This window comes from Psammomys obesus, unplaced genomic scaffold, assembly GCF_907164565.1.
Source record: "Psammomys obesus unplaced genomic scaffold, mPsaObe1.curated_primary_1811, whole genome shotgun sequence".
NCBI lineage: Eukaryota > Metazoa > Chordata > Mammalia > Rodentia > Muridae > Psammomys > Psammomys obesus.
Window position 1 is genome coordinate 6773438 of NW_026596440.1, and position 16829 is coordinate 6790266.

General features: G+C 36.6%; 1 protein-coding gene across 1 annotated transcript in view; it reads right to left on the reverse strand.

The window, feature by feature from the left end:
- Nucleotides 1-16829, reverse strand: part of Ercc6l2 (ERCC excision repair 6 like 2) — a 90672-nt gene that overhangs the window by 61990 nt on the left and 11853 nt on the right. The window contains exons 4-7 of the mRNA XM_055598034.1: nucleotides 11983-12176; nucleotides 3679-3840; nucleotides 3011-3218; nucleotides 713-853 (exon numbers count right to left, since the gene is read on the reverse strand). Coding sequence (XP_055454009.1) covers nucleotides 713-853; nucleotides 3011-3218; nucleotides 3679-3840; nucleotides 11983-12176 — 705 coding nt within the window. The remainder of the gene's footprint in view (nucleotides 1-712; nucleotides 854-3010; nucleotides 3219-3678; nucleotides 3841-11982; nucleotides 12177-16829) is intronic.

Genomic DNA, 16829 nt, shown 5'->3' on the forward strand with positions numbered 1-16829 from the left:
AATAAAATAAAATAAAATAAAATAAAATAAAATAAAATAAAATAAAACAAAACAAAACAAAATAAAATAAAATAAAATAAAATAAAATGGAAATGACTGGAAACAGGAAAAAAAAAAGAGCAAGCAATATAGAAAAATAAGTGACTTTTTGTCTCTAAAAAAGATTTTTGTTCTAATAAGCCAAGTCTGTATTACACTAACACTGTGCCTAGGAGTCATGTCTTACCAGCAAGCAGTGATTCATTCTTATGATGAGAGGATGAGAAATTAAAAAAAAAAAAAAAAAAAAAGGAATTTTAAGGTAAAAATAGGCTACTTCCAATAAGAAGTGAGAAGATGCCAAACTGAAGCTTAGTTTCTAACTAACTGCATTTTACATGCAGTTATTTAATATCCTAAAGCATTTCTGGTAACTTGTGTTTACATGTGTGTGTGTGTGTGTGTGTGTGTACAGGCATGCGTGCACCATGGCATGCATGTAGATGGCGGAGGATGACTAAGATCAGTTTCTGCCGTCCACCCTGTTCTGAAGTCGGTTCTCTTCTTGACTCACAAGCTCCTAGACCCTGTTACTGCACAAGGCCAGTGTGGTTCCTCCCCAGTTCCTTGATAACTTCTTAAAAATATGACTTCTACAGTTAAAGAAACGAAGAATCACTGCTTGTAGTTTCACTGACAAGAGCAAAACAGTAAGAGAAATGGAATTGCTTGCCTTGTAACAGCAGCTTCTCCTTTTCTGGCCACTGCCACAGGTACAAGGCTGAGAGGATGTAAGGATCAAAGCTACATCTTCTGCTTCTAACACTGTTTGATAAACAGCTTTCTGGAAGTCTGTCAAAGAGCAATATACCATCTGTAGACAAAGGAGAGGACAATTGTTAGGATTTCTATAGCGGTGAGATCAATCACTACAATGTCCACTAGATTAGATGAGGATAACAGTGCAATCACCTATACTAACCACCTCTACTTGTATCGTTATGACAATTACTCCCCATTCTCTTTCATTCTCGCTCCTTGCCTCATTTTATATTGTAAAGTATAACAGACCATCATCTCACTTTTAAATCTGTTCTTGTTTCCACTTAAAAGAAAAAAATAACATGAAAACAAATAATGTGACTTCCTTAAACATTCTCAGTATAGGGTCTCTTTAGAAGTCTGTATCAGTCCATCATGCAAACAAATCACAATAAAACAAAAAGATTTTAGAACATTGGTATAAATAACAAATACTACTGAAATACTAAAAAACTGACAAAACAAAACAAAACCCTAAAAGCTTCATGTTACTTTGGTTGTTTGTTTTGAGTATCTAAAATTCCTAAAATTAATAAAGACAAGAATTAAATAAATATAGGCAAAAGCAAATATGATTTGCTATTATTGTATGTTCAATTTCAAGGACAAAACAAAACGTTACAACAAAACAGTGCCACCAAGTTATACAAGGAACACAATTTCCTTCCAACTTCTGGCAGCACCAGAAATTAATAACATTCTCCTATATGTATGTACCCAAAACAGGCCACAAAGAATGTGAACAATAAAAAACAGTCATCAATTTTTAAATGTCTATAAAACTACAGTGGGACAGTATTACAAAAAATAAATGCATTCAATGAATACTGGAATGTCTTAACACTAGAATTTAAAAACTACGCCTACAGAATACAACTACTCCTTGATGCTCAGTCTTGAATATAAAAGAATGTAAGAGAAGCAGGAGAACACAGAAGATGTCAGTCAGTAACTACAAGGTAGAGGATAGTTATATTAGTATTCAACACTAACAGTTACTAAGTGTTTCTCACATGTCAGGCATTTCAGAGCAACCACGTGAAGCCCACCCACTACCATTGGTTCCACTTAACAAACAGCAGTGGTCTCTGTAAGCTGCTCAACTGAGAAAACCCTTTAACTGGGAGAGCCAGAGACCATGTTCTAAATCTTTAGGTACTGTTCTCTCCTGATGCATTTTGTTTGTATTATTCCTACTGGACAGACAATGTGCACACAGGCACATAACCCTGCATGCAATATTGTAAAAAGCAGAGTTTACAAAGTACTCCAAAATAATGGTATTTGCTTTAGATAAATATCAAAAGTCCCATAATATCAATTTTCGTTACTTCCTTACTACAAGCAATATCTACAGAAAGCCTAAAAGAAAGAGCTTCCAGTCACTCCAGTCCTGTAAGAATGAAGATGCCCAAGCACACGGAGCAGTAGTGTGTGTGTGTGTGTGTGTGCACTTGCAAAAGTCATTACAAAGGGAAGCTCTTCCTAGTTCCTTAAGAAAGAAACTAATCAAAGCTTTTATAAGACATGAGTATTTGATCTGATTTTGTTTGTTTGTTGAGTAAGGATTTCACTGTATAGACCTCACTGACCTGAAACTCACTATGTAGACCAGGCTGGCCTGAAATCGAGATCCAACTGTAAGCAACTACACCTGGCTTAAGACATGCATTAAACACATGGTGCCATGTCTTGGATCTCAAAAGGTCGGACATAGGCGCATAGCCAAAACCCAGCTCACTGGCCTTTGGTACCCCTGGGAAGTGGTGGAGCCTTTTTAACAAGGAATTTGGGTCACTGGGGCTGTGTCCCTGAAGGGGACATTGGGTTCTTGGCCCTTTCCTGTGTCTTTTTACTTCCTAACACTGTGAGGTAAGAGCTTGCTCCACCATGTTCTTTCTCAGGCCACAGGCCCAAAGGACCACAGACTAAAACTTATAAAACCAAAGTAAACCTTTCCTTTTTGTTCAGTGATTTATCTCCAGACTATGCCATGGAAATAGAAAGCTAACTAACACATGTACTAATTATAGGCTCATTAGCTCGAAGGTCAGTAAAATTAGGAAAGAAATAAAACTGAGCTCAATTCATGTTTTCTGAAATCCCACATGGAACAAATTAAGTCCACAAAAGGAATCCTAAAAAGAAATGCTTCTAGGAAAAAAAAATGTGATGAGGAATTAATAATACACAAACATGCAGTTCTTACCCTGTCTTCTTTTTTAGGCAGCTGGTCCTTGATAAGAGTCTTGGTGCGCCTGAGAAAAGAGCCAGACATCTTTTTTGCAAGCCTGTGCATAGCTTTTCGGCCAGTAGCAAGTTCTCTCTTAGTTGCTGTATGTCTCTGGCCATGTTCCACTGGGTCCGAAAATTGCTTTTTGAACTGGATCCTGCTACCTAAAAGTCCTGGCACAGCCCTTCAGAAAGGAAGAAAAGAAAAAAAAGAAAAGAAAAATTTGAGAGGGGAGGAGAGGAGAGGGAAGAAAAAAAGAAAAAAGAAGAAAAAAAGAAAAGAGACGAGACAAGACGAGAAGAGAAAAAAATTATCTAAAAAGAAATGCATTCAATTCCTTTGCTTGTAAGGGCTTACTTATTAATGACAACAAAAACAAGACCCAGGAAAACAGCATTCCTTTATGACTGTTTATAACTGAAGATGATGAACTGGTAGTTCAGCATTTATTTACTCTGGGGATTGATAGGAACATGCTAAGACTTTTAACAGGACCTCTGACACTGAAACATGCTTGGAAATGGACATTTCTGTAAATACTTAAGTAACAAGTTTTCTGGGAAAAGGGCCGAGATTTAAAGAACAAGCAATCAGAAAACAAGGCAGCATTCACCTATCCAGAAAACATGTACCATTTCACTCACCAGTCCATAACACACCACAGCTCCTTCATGTTGTTCTGAAGGATGGTACCAGTGAGGCCAATACGGACCTTACACTTTACAGCCTTCATGACTTCCGTAACTCGTGCTTTTGGATTCTTGATCCTATGAGCTTCATCTACAATAATAGCTGACCATTCCAAACTATGGGGAAAAAAGGGAATGGGTGGGTGGAAAAAAAGGCAGAAATTTTCCTTACTTTAGTTTAAAACATTTAGACATCATTTTTCCCCCCTAACACCTTCATTCTTTAGTGATTCTACTGAGTTCTCATTTGGCTAAGTGACTCCAGGTCAGATACATAAAGAAAAAGTGGAAAATGAAAAAAAAATATGTGATGTTGTAAGCCCCAATATATTGTATATGATAATATAAAAAGCTTTAGAGGTCATGTTTGATAATGCTGGAATAAAACTATTTAAACATCATTAAATGACAATTCCTCCTTTAAGTAACAAACCAGAAAGACACATAAAAGAAACAAACTTTGTGTTAAATCTGAATGAAAAGCATCGATATAAGCATCAGTATTTTGTGAAAGTTGTAAAGAACAGTTTACTAAGAAGGTGAGTGCTGTGACCCCAGTAGTGATGAGCAAAAAGAACAGGTGCTATGCATCAGTGGAAGATGGCTGCTTTCAGGAACCTGGCAGAAATGCTTAGGAGCCAAAGCCAGGATAAATGTCCAAAAGAACAGGAGCCAGTCTAATTAGAATATTGGAGCATCAAGAATAACAATTGGGTATAAAATAATTGAATAAATAAAAACCTAGGACTTAAAGGGAAAAAATCAGATACCATATGTAAAAATGAACTTAAGATATATTATAAATCTAAATATGAAGAAAACTATAAAGTTTATAAAACAGAGTAATCTTCCTGATTCTAGATCAGACACAAACTTCTCAAAAGTTTTTGTGATAAATTGGATATTGTCAAAGTTACAACCTTTTGCCCTTCTGAAGACACCATGTTGTTGGAAATAAATGGTAGCAGGCTAAATATCATTTATTATTAGCTCTATTATTATTATGGCAGTATTATCTAACCTGCTATTATTATCAATAAGACACAAACACCTGTTAGAGTCTATCATTGCCTTATAACACCTTGTGCTTGACAGATAATTCCACCTATGCTATCTCAATAACTCATCCACCACCCAGCCCTCATCCAATGCCATCTGCCTTAATAATCCTTATCTGGGCTATCTTCCATCTATAGTCTTATAAACACTTGCTTATCCTTCATCTGGATCACTCCTTTCATCTATACCACTTTCAGACTCCTTCCTCCCAGCCCAGGTGGTTCCTTTTTCTTTCAATAGCCCATCATGGCTTCCTCCTCTTTACTCTCTTCCCTCTGTCTGTCTCCTTCCTGTGATTCTCCTCTTCCCAAAGCCCTGGAACCTATGCCACCCTACCGCCTTCCACCCTGCCCAGGTACAGGCCTTTTTTTGAAACTAATCAGAAATGTCTTAGGCATGTGTTGGTATAATGTTCTTTTGAAATGTATACACCTTACCCTTGTTCATTCAAATGCTGATTTCTCTCCCCCACTCTCTGGTTTCAATCAGACTTTGCATTGTGATACTTATTCTAAGCATCACCTGTCTCAACTTTGTGTAAACATGACAAAATAAAGCAACTAGCCACAATGTTGAGCAACAGAAAGGAAGTAGGATGGAGGAGCCAGAGGACAGGAAGGTGGGAGGCAGAGGAGGGGGAGAGAAGGGAAGAGGAGAGCTGGGAAAACAGAGGCAGGAGAGAGATCTTGGAACAACATGGAAAGATGGACTGGACCTAATATATCATTAAAAGCAAGTATAATGTGGGACATCTAAATGTTAGGAAAATGTGAAGGCTTGGAGGTTTAGGATGGAACAACCTTGAAGGCCAGTAATTAGCATCAAAATACAAACATCAGACCAACCCCCAAACCCATTTTCATTAAGAAAATGAAAGGCAGACTGAGAGAAAACATCTGCAAATTATAATCAGATAAAACACCTGTATATGGACTATACACTACAACTCAATAGCCTAGTCAAAGACGGGCAAATAACTTGACCTATCTGAAAACACACTAATTGCAAATCAAATATATTACATATAATAATATAACTCAAAACAAAACTGCTACCATTGTAGACTTACTCATTAGTTTAACTTCTTCAATACAATCAGGCATTCATTTACTTTGCTTTAAGTTAAAATTGTATCTAATTACTAATCAATGAGACTCTTCTTTATAGAATACCACTAATAAGATAAAAAAATTATGCTGTAAGACTCAATAACATAAGTGATTCAAGTAAGGATAGTTTTAATATGACAACTCATCTATATAAATAGAAATAAGAATCAAAATACTTAAAACAGTAGTCAAATATCACTGTATAGATTTGTTATTGTAAATGGAAGACCCTATTTTGAAAGTATTATTGTACAGATGCTTCCCTACTTATCCTATCGGTAAATTTAGTGTCATTAACAATGAACAACATGGCATACCCCAAAGTAACAACTATGAAGTTCACAGCAACATTCATAAAGCATCCTTGTCAACAATGTTACCTGAATCTAACAAAGCTTTTACTCTAGGCTCAGTTAACTGAAATACAAGTAATAATGGGGATCATTGGAGAAAAGACTTAATAACCAAAGTCACCACCCAAACCTTTACTGAATCCTGCTGTATAGATATCAGCTATGGATAATTTTTAAAAGTTTAATTGCCTTTTTGTTTTCACCTCATCTTTTAATCTTCTTATTACTTTCCTTTGTGAATATATGTATGTATGTACCTGCGTGGGTACACATGCATGCATATTCATGTAAACTTCAGATATCATTCCTTAGATGCTGTCTACCTTGTTTTTAGAGACAGGCTCTCTCCTGGGAGTTGCAGGGATCTACCTGTCTCCACACCTGCAAGTGTGTGCCACCATGCTCAGTCGATTCTAGGAAATCAAATGCAAGTTCTCATGCTTCATAGCAAGCACTTTACCAAGTCGCCTACCCATATTACAGGATAATGACGTATAGAGAACAAACAGTAACTTAGAACAATATTAAACTATTTACAGCTCACACTGTCATTCTATGTGAAACTTACTGAAGTGATTCACTAGTGTACTCAGACAAAGTATGTATACATGTGTATATGAACACACACAAGCATACATAGATATACACAAAAAGATCTGTTGGCTCTAACTATTAGTAGATAGATACTCATACACATTTGTCCAACTTTTTTTTTTTAACAGATTTCTTATTTAAAGGCACAAAAAGATAGAACTCTCAAGAATATAAGAAATGGAAAGATGGACAAGATGACTCAGAAAAGCAGAGAAAAACAATCTGTAGGTCAGCAGCAGAGCAAGCCAAGGAGCACTGTAATGCATTATGTGTAGCTTCTAGAAGCTCAAGATACTGGATGACTCAGGAAACTGGAGTCCCACAAACACGTAACAGTTTGCTCAAGAAGTGGTTGGATCTCATAAATAACATCCACTCTAACATATAGACATGAAAGTTATTCTCATGCAAGGAAATAAAAGGCAAAGTATGGCAAAATCTTAATTTCTCCTAAGAAATTGACAGATACAGAAAATTCATTAAAAATTATAGCATAAATATGCTGTTCGAGATGTGGATATAAAAGTCAGGCATGGTGATACTTGTAATCCCAGCACTCAGAAAGTGAAGGCAGGAGAATCAAGAATTCAAGGCTGGCCTGAGATACACAGAAAAGTTTGGCTAGCCTGGGTTAGATGAAATTATCTCAAAACCAAACCAAAATGAACCAAGGAGGAGAGTAGTGAGGATGAGGAGAGGAAGGAAGGGTGAAGGAAAGAGAGAGAGACAGACTGACTGACTAGTGTCAGTAAAGCTGAAGGTACAGGTTAGGAGAGAGTTCATAAAGAGATGCAGTTTTCCCTACAAGCCTTATTTGGCTTTTAGACATATATAAATTTATCAGCATTTCATAAAATAAAATTGTAATAATAATTAAATATTGTTCAACTATAGTATACCATGCATATGTCTACTCTGAAGATTGCTTATTATAAACGTATAGCACCACACTCACAAAATAGTACTCACTCAGATTAAACATAAAACATTTAAAATACACAAAAATGAAGACATTGAATTGATATATGTAACGGCAAAAAAGGAAATGTCCTCATTTCTCTACTTTATTTATAAATATATTGTTTACAATTACACAATTCTTGGAACTCTTAATACTTACATCACAGAAAATAATGTTTCTTTAACAAATATATATTAAAATGCAATAAGCACTGAAGTATAGAAGTCAAATATAAAATCTTTCTCAAGAAACACATTCTAAACAGATAGGCAAACATTAATTAAAATGTGGCTTGTTATGATAAGTGAATTTATTACATGTATAACATCTTTGGAGGTAACATGCTGGTTTAACACCTGAGATCTAGAGTTAAAATGGTGATCAGTATTAAAACCTCATGCCCAGTACTGATGTAACTATGTAAGCTTGAATAAATTACTTAATAACCTCTCCATAACCAAGATTATTGTCTTCTGCCAGAATCCATAAAATAGGAAAATACAAACTTAGCATGGGATAAAAATGACATACAAAGCCTAGTAAAATCCAACTTTACCAACACTGTATTAAATACAAAGTGTCTAAATACCTCACTGACAAAGGCACAGATTGTCAGAATGAACATTAAAAAAAAAAATCAAAGTTCAACTATGTTCTACTTGTAAAGTCACTGAAAATATAAAAAAAAATGTTGCAACAAAAGGATGAAAAACTACAATATACAGTAGGCATAAGAATATTGTTGGCAGTTACATTTGTATTAGATAAAACATGATAAGAAATAAAATAAGAAGCACTTTAAAAAATTAATCCTTCAGAAAAAAATTAAAATTTGAAAATGCATGTGAACCTAAAACAGAACTGAAAAATGTATAACTTAAAGATACAGATCTAAGGTGATATAAATCAATCTATGATTTCAAATATCTCAAATTATAAACCAACCCCAAAGAAAATCAGCAAAGACAGGGAACACTTAAAACTACACAAATCTGGGGCATGAGAGATGGTTCAGCAGTTAAAAGCACTGGTTGCTTTTTAATTGAATCCAGAAGACCTGGGTTCAATTCACAGCACCCACATGGCAGCTCATGACTGTTGCAGCATTGTCTGGTGCTTTGTATTTAATTAACTTCTTGACACCCTCCCCACCCCCGCCCCAGACTTTACTGTTCTACAAGCAAACCCTCACATATATCAAGTGATGCTATGTAACCTTGTCTCCAAATTGTTCATGATTGGCCAATAAATGCCTATATCTGAGAAGGACAGAAGAGAGGTAGGCAGAGCTAAGGTTAGAGGGCTTAGGAGAGCAGGAGAGGAAGAGGAGAGCACAGACGGAGGACAGGAGGAAGAGAAAAAAAAGAGTCACCATGGGTTAAGCAGGAACTAGAAGCATGTGGCTGGGAGGAGCTTGCTCTGAGGATTGCCAAATGGAGAAAAGCAGCTCAGATGAAAAACATATGCAAGTATTTATAGGATTTTGGATGGAAGTAGCCCAGATAGTAATGATTAGGGCAAATGGCATGGGATGTGGGGCTAGGAGATACCAATATAGTTTAGGGGGTTAGTTTATGCCCAGGTCCAATGTATAGGTATATTAAATATCTAACAGGTGTCTGTGTATCTTTTATTTCTCTAATAGCTTGTTAAATAATAAGCCCCACAATAATATGAATTAATCCTGGATATTAGTAATGTCTACATCACACAACTGTCTGTAACTCCAGTTCCAGGGAATCCGACCCTCACATAGACATACATGCAGGCAAAACACAAATCAGTGCACACACAAACACACATAAAAATCATTAAAAAAAAAAAAAAAACTACTCAAATCAACTTGGTCTTCTTGACATTTATAGAACACTATACCTAGCAACCATAAAACCATGCATTAGAAAAATAAAATTCCTATCACAATATCATGCACTATATCTTCACTAAAATGAGTAAAAACAAAAATACTGACAATGCTAATATTGGTGAGATTATGACGGTACTGAACCCTTACACAATCCAGCTAAAGTAAAATGGCATCATCACTATGCAAAACAGGTTTGCAACTTCTTCCATTACACCTGCACTTACTCAAAACCCACAAATTCAATGCTCATTTATATACTCAAAAATATGTCAAAAGAGCTTTCATAAATATATTTCTTAAAATTTTACTTGTAATAATATCAAACTAGGAAACAAAATCAAATAACTTCTTTAAATGAATTTAACAAAAAGAGGAATGTACTCATAAGATGGACTACAATTCAACATTTTAAAAATAATTACCGATGTACTAAATAATTCAGATGAAATTCAAAAACATGTTGGGCAAAGATGAGGAACCTTTCAGCCTAACTGCATTAATAGAATTCTTTGGAACAGCTTGAAACAGTCTGTTGTGAGAGAGACATCAAGATGAGTGTTTATGGTGAGAACGGAAGAAAGAGTGACTGTAAAGAAGAGGACAGTATGGGACAGCACAAATGCTTTCCTCCCTGTTGGTATAATGTTCTTTTAAAATGTATATGCCTTACCCTTGTTAATTCAAATGCTGATTTCCCCACCCCCAACTCTCCGGTTTCAATCTGGATATTGCATTGTGATACTCACTCTTGTGTAAACAGGACACAAATAAAGCAACTAGATACAATGTTGTGCAATGGGAGGAGCCAGAGGACAGGAAAGAGGGGAGGAGCTAGAGAACAGGAAGGGGCGAGAAGGAGGAGGAGCTCGAGGAGAGAGCATGAGGAGAGCAGAGCATGAGGAGGGCAGAGCGGGAGGGGAGAGCTTGGAGGACTTGGAGCATGAATCAGACCTAAGATTTCACAAAAAGCAAGTATAATGTGGGAAATCTAAATGTTTGGAAACTGAGGGTGTGGAGGTTTAGGAGGGAGTAACTATTGCCCAGTATTGTGTTCTAGGTTAACTAAAAACCCAGTCTCTGTGTGGTGATTTGGTTATACAGCCCCTTAGGATTAACAGCAGCATTACAAGAAGATAAAACAATAGCAAATATTAATAACTAAATACAACACCTCCCTTAGTTGGATGGGGGTTGAGCTTAAGCATTCACTTTTCAAACAGGTATCAGCAAACTGTGGCTACTGGGCAAAACCCAGATTGTAGATAATTTTCCATGGTCAACAAATTAAGAATAGTTTTAAATAAGTAAATAGAGAGATAGATAGATAGATAGATAGATAGATAGATAGATAGATAGATAGATATTTGGTAATGGGGCTCCTTTGCTTTGTTTTGTTTTCTATATAACCCTGTCCTGGAACTTACTTTGTAGACAAGCTAGCTTCAAACTCGGAGACCCACCTGCCTCTGCCTCCCAAGTGCTGGGATTAAAGGCATGTACCACCACACCTGGCTATTAGTTTCATATTTTTAATGAGTTGAAAAATAAAAAAGAATATTCCGCAGAAACTACATATGGCCTCAAATTATTTACTAACTGGCTCTTTATAGGGGGAAAAAAAAATCTAACACTGCCAGGTCAATATGCACTGAACTATGTAAGGTGCCCCTGAGTATCTGGGGATTGGTTCAAGGACCAATATATAGACAAGTTAAGGTTCTTACATAAAATCACACAGTATATGTATATACCCTACACATATCTTCCCATGTTCTTCAAATAATCTCTCGATAACGTGTAATGCCCTCCACAATGTAAATGCTACTGTGAAAATCTTTAACCATGATAACATTTTAAGGCTGGGACCTATACACATGAACTGGGAATTTGAGCACAAACTAGGTCAGAACAAACTTAACTGATTTTTCTCTACCATCGTGGGTCAACATAACAACGATGGTTTTTCTCTATAGCTTGCTGGAAATATGTCAGGGGTATGCTACCGATCTAAGGTGCAGATCAAACTGTTCTAAGTGGCTTTCAACACTGTTGGAGGCATCAGCTACACAAAGCGCTGCACATGGGACCTGGAACAAATCTTACCATTCTTTAAAATGTACTGTTTAAAGAGGAGTCCTACTCTGAGTTTAAGAAATGGACTATAAAGTAGTAGGAAGCCTTTCCAGATAGAGTCAGAAATTACAAGCTATGCCAAAGGAACTTGAGTTTTGAATCAAGATATAAAGGATGCATATGACTGATGATAGCAACATGCTATCATGACATATCATGACAGCATCACTCTCATGATTTTACCTGTTAAGCTCCTCCAGACACAGGCGCAGTGTTTCATAGGTTGTCAGAGCAATTTCACATTTCCTCTGCTTTAAACGAATCAGTTCATTGTCTTTTTTGCTACCATGTAAAACAACAACTCTGAAATATCCCCAGGTATCCAATTCATCCTTCCAGTTGTAGAGGACAGAGAGAGGAGCAACTATTAAGAACATCTAAAAAACAGGAAGAAAAGTATCTATGTTTTTAATAAGAACTCTAACATGAAATGCACAGTATCACTAGTTCCACTCTTTGATTTTGATGCTCTAAAGAAGTAATTAGCACAACTAACTGGTTTGCTAAATGTGGACAAAAAAGATTCTCAAAAGTATTCTTTGCATAATTAGCTTGTTGTTAGAACAAAAAGATAAGCCACTGAAAGGGATTTTATTTCTATTCCTAAAAGCATCAAAGAGAAAAGTAACTTTCTAAGAGAGAGAACAGAAAAATTAGGATCACAACAATAAATTAAAGGGCTAATATGCAAAGCAAGTGGGCAGCATTTTTCTCCGAACACAATGTTCTTCTCTCTTTGCTACTATTTCTCTCATATTCTCTCAGTTGAAGGCATGAAAAACTCACTGAAAGACTGAAGCAAGCAGAGATCCTCTACCTAGGTTACAGGCAGTAACTTTGCCTGTATTTAGCTCCATATACCCGCCTTCCCATCTGTGACTACAGATTAACTGTTTATGTGCTTCAAAGACAACAACGTTTGCTGATATTCGCTGGCTCCCATCTCTCTTGCCAAGCTAAAAATCAACATGGTAAACTGGTCTCAGTCTTCCCCACATGCCAGTTTTATTTTTATAATGGACCACTTTTATCCACAAGCATATTTCCCAGGGTTAAAAAAAAAATCAAAACAAAATAAAAATCAAACAAACAACAACAAACTCAGAACACATTTTTTTCCACTGCACATCTATGGTCTCTTATTTTTCTTTTAAGACTTTTAAAAAATAATTTAATTTTATTTCACATGCATTGGTATGAGGGCATCAGATTTCCTGGAACTGAAGCTATAGACAGTTGCAAACTGCCATGTGGGTACTGGGGATTGAACCCAGGTCCTTGGAAAAGCAGCCAGTGCTCTTAACCACTGAGCTCCATCCAGTCTCTTACTTTACAGCAACATTCTCAAGACTTATCAGTACTTATAACCTCTATTTCCTGCTCTCTACTGAATTCATAGTTCTCTGTTTGGAAATAAGCTACAGTCTGGATATGAAATGCTCCCCAAAGGCATGTGTGGCAAAAGCTTGGTTCCCAGGGAGATGGTGGGACTTAAAGAAACAGAACCTTGTGAAAGGAAATGGAACTATTGGACATGACCTTGGAGAGCATCTCTTCTATCTTTCTCACTCTGCCTTCCATGAGGTGAGCATATTCCCTTGCCATGTATCCCTATCATGATTTACTACTTGCCATAGGCAAGAAGACAACTGACCAGGACCCCAAACCTCTAAAGCTAGGAGCCAAAATAAACTTCTTCTTTTGAGTTACTTATGTCAGGTAATTTGTCACAGTGACAGAAAGCTGATTAATTCAGCTTTCAACTAATGCATCCTGTTAAGATTACTAACGTATGTACTTTTCACAGTGGTGCTTTGAGGTTTCACTTTTCTTTTTTAACCCTATCACTCTCATCAACTACTTTAAAATTTTTATGTTTTTATTTTTCTCTATGACAACACTCTTAGGTTTCTACATGTTAAGAGGGTTATTGGTAAACTTTTCTAAATGTTTATATTTGTCCCACACCCAAGAGATGAACCAATAAAACATACTATAAAATATAAGGTAATTATACTGTGTAATGACCTGTAAGAAACAAAATATGTGAGCGTGGTTGTAAAGAGGAAGGAGAAAACAAAATTCAGCTGGAGCTAACTCCTTACCTCACTTGCCAAGCACAGGAGCACCTTCTCATTCTTGCTTCACTTCAAATACCCTTTGTTACTGTAGCCACATATTTAATCTTTTTAATTTCATTTAATTTTTCTCCTACTTTCAAGTACAAAGTCAAGGCTCAAAATACTATGTCCAATCGTGTTGTCTCTCTGTCAATTTTACATATTACAAGATGAAAATCTTGGGTACAAATTCCATCTGGGTACTCAGTAGTTTTCTATAATTCCAGCAGTTCTACCGTTACAACTGCAGTGCTAAGAATTTAACCTACTCTTGGAACTACAAAAGTTGATGAAATGTATACATAAAGATTTTCACTATGATGCAGATTACTGTGAGTGACCCTCTTTAGCCTGCTGGCCTCCTTGTTTTCCGTCCTAGTGTTTATATTTTGTTTAGCCTTAATTGTCAATTGACACAGTGTAGAGTCATCTGAGAAGCTTCAACTGAGAAATCGTCTAGATTGAATTGGTCTGTGGGAATGTCTGAGGAGAGCTGTCTTTATATTAATTGATGTGGAAGGTCCTAGCCTACTGTGGGCTGAGCCATCATTATGCAAGCTATCCTGGGTTGTATAAGCAAGCCAGCTAAGCATGAACCTGAAAGCGCGTGAGAGAATGAGGCAGCAAGCAGTGTTCCTCCACAGTTCCTGCCTCCAGGTTCCCACTGTGAGTTCCTGGCCTTAACAGACTATGATCTGGAAGTGTAAGGCAAACAAGCCCTTTGCTTCCCAAATTGCATCTGGCCATAGTGTTTTATTACAACAATAGAAAGGAAACAGAAACTTTACAACTGTTTCAGCTACATGAGAGCTGAAGGTGGTAAATGGTAAGTAGAATAACTGAAAAGTACTTTTGTTCAATACCACTGAAGTCTTTCTTACACTGGTATTGTAGTTGCTAGGGAATTTTCCCTTTCGTTTTTCAATGTTAATTTCCTGTGTGTGGTACATGGACGTGTGTACATGTGTGTAGGACGGGAGCTGACTTTGAATGTCGTCCTCTCTGTCCCCACCTCTCTCACTGAACCCAGAGCTTGCTGTTTTGGCTAGGCTGTCTGGCAAGCTGGGATCTGCCTGTCTTGTTCCAAGCACTGGCGTTACAGATGTGAACTGCCAAAGCCCTTTTTTACATGGGTTCTTGGGATACGATCTCAGGTTACCACCACAGCAAGACTTTACCCACTGAACTATCTCCCTACCCCCTTCTTTTTATTATAAATTTTTCTCAGACTCTCCAACGTCTGATCATACAAGATACTTTAATTAATGTACTATGAATTATTTCATAAAGTGCAAAGTACAGGATAAACTTAGCCTAAATCTACTGAATCATTCCAAGAATCAGCACTTGAAATGCATGGTTTGTTTCTTTTCTTTTGGGAATTCATTGGCACTTATTTTTCATACATTCCTCAAAGACTTATTCATACCTGTAAAGTTTTAGATTGTATATAAAATGATATCTCTCCCACACATACGTACATCTCTAGTTCAAACCACTACTCCTTAATTTGTAACACTTAATTCATTGAATGTTTCCTTTCAAAGAGATTAAAATCAGTCTTTCGGGGTTCTATTTTAATTCTGGTATTAGTTTTATCTTTATTTTATTTATTCTCTTTTTCACAAAACATCTTTTAGAAATGTAAGCTATTTCAAATGGACTCTCCGCAAACATACGTGCACTGACACCAACAAAACAAAGAACAAATATGAAAAACAATCTTTAGCAGTGCTGTGATGCCTGGAAAGGAACTCCCAGCAGAGCAGAACAGTTCAGCAAGGAGGCAATAAGTACAACACCCTCCTCCCCTACAGAGCTGAGAAGGCCATACTGCCCCTATGAAGAAGAAACCATCAAAGAAAGAGCCATAACAACAATAACAGAACCCAACAGAATCACTGAAGCAGTTGGAAGGATCAGGTCAGTAAAACCAATGCCCAGGTATTTTAAGAAAAATCAGTGGTGTCAGTCTTCGGTCAAAGAAGATAAAAATTACTCTGTCATCAGTACTTAGCTTCCCCCATTTAAAAAAAAAAAAAGTACTGTGTATATTTTTAAATTTATTTATTTACTAATTTTATGTTTGTGTACATATGTGCACCACATGCATGCAGGAGCCTGTGGAGACCAAAGGCATCAGATCCCCTAGGGCTGTTGTAAAAATGGTTGTGAGCTGTAGATGATATGAATCCAACCCTGGTCCTCTGCAAGAGCAGTAAATGCTCCTAATTGCTGAGCCATCTCTCTAGCCCCTGGGCACACTTTTCAAAAGTGAACTTATCTGGAAGAATTCTACAGTAAGTATTAGGTCTTTGGGGGTAAGGGAAGGTTCACAGGTGGAACCTTAGGTACTTCAACAAAAAGAAATTTCCCTTCACTGGGAAAAAAAAATCAGTTCAGCATTGAACTATCATCTAAAACATGCAATAACAGAAGATATTAAAATATTTGGGTCAAGTTATAAGATAAAAATTTTGAACTAAGAAATCAGTAAGTAATCTGTCAACTCAGTAAAAAAAAAAAAAAAATTCCAAGCGGTGGTGGTACACCCCTTCAATCCTAGCACTTGGGAGGCAGAGGCAGGCAGATCTCTGTGAGTTCAAGGCCAGCCTGGTCTACAGAGCAAGTTCCAGGAAAGCCAGGGCTAAAAAAGAGAAACCCTGTCTCAGAAAACAAACAAACAATATACAAACAAAATTTATGAAAACGAATACAAATACAATATAAATGAACAAACTTGGTCATAACAGAAAAGTTAATACAGATTTCTCTGAACTCAATTGCTCAAATAAACAAGAAAATCCTATCAGAAGCAAGAGACATACCTGCCACCTGTCCAAGCCTGAGTTCTTTTTAGAGACTGTCACTCAAGAGAAATCAGGATTCTTGACTATACTGAAAAAAAGT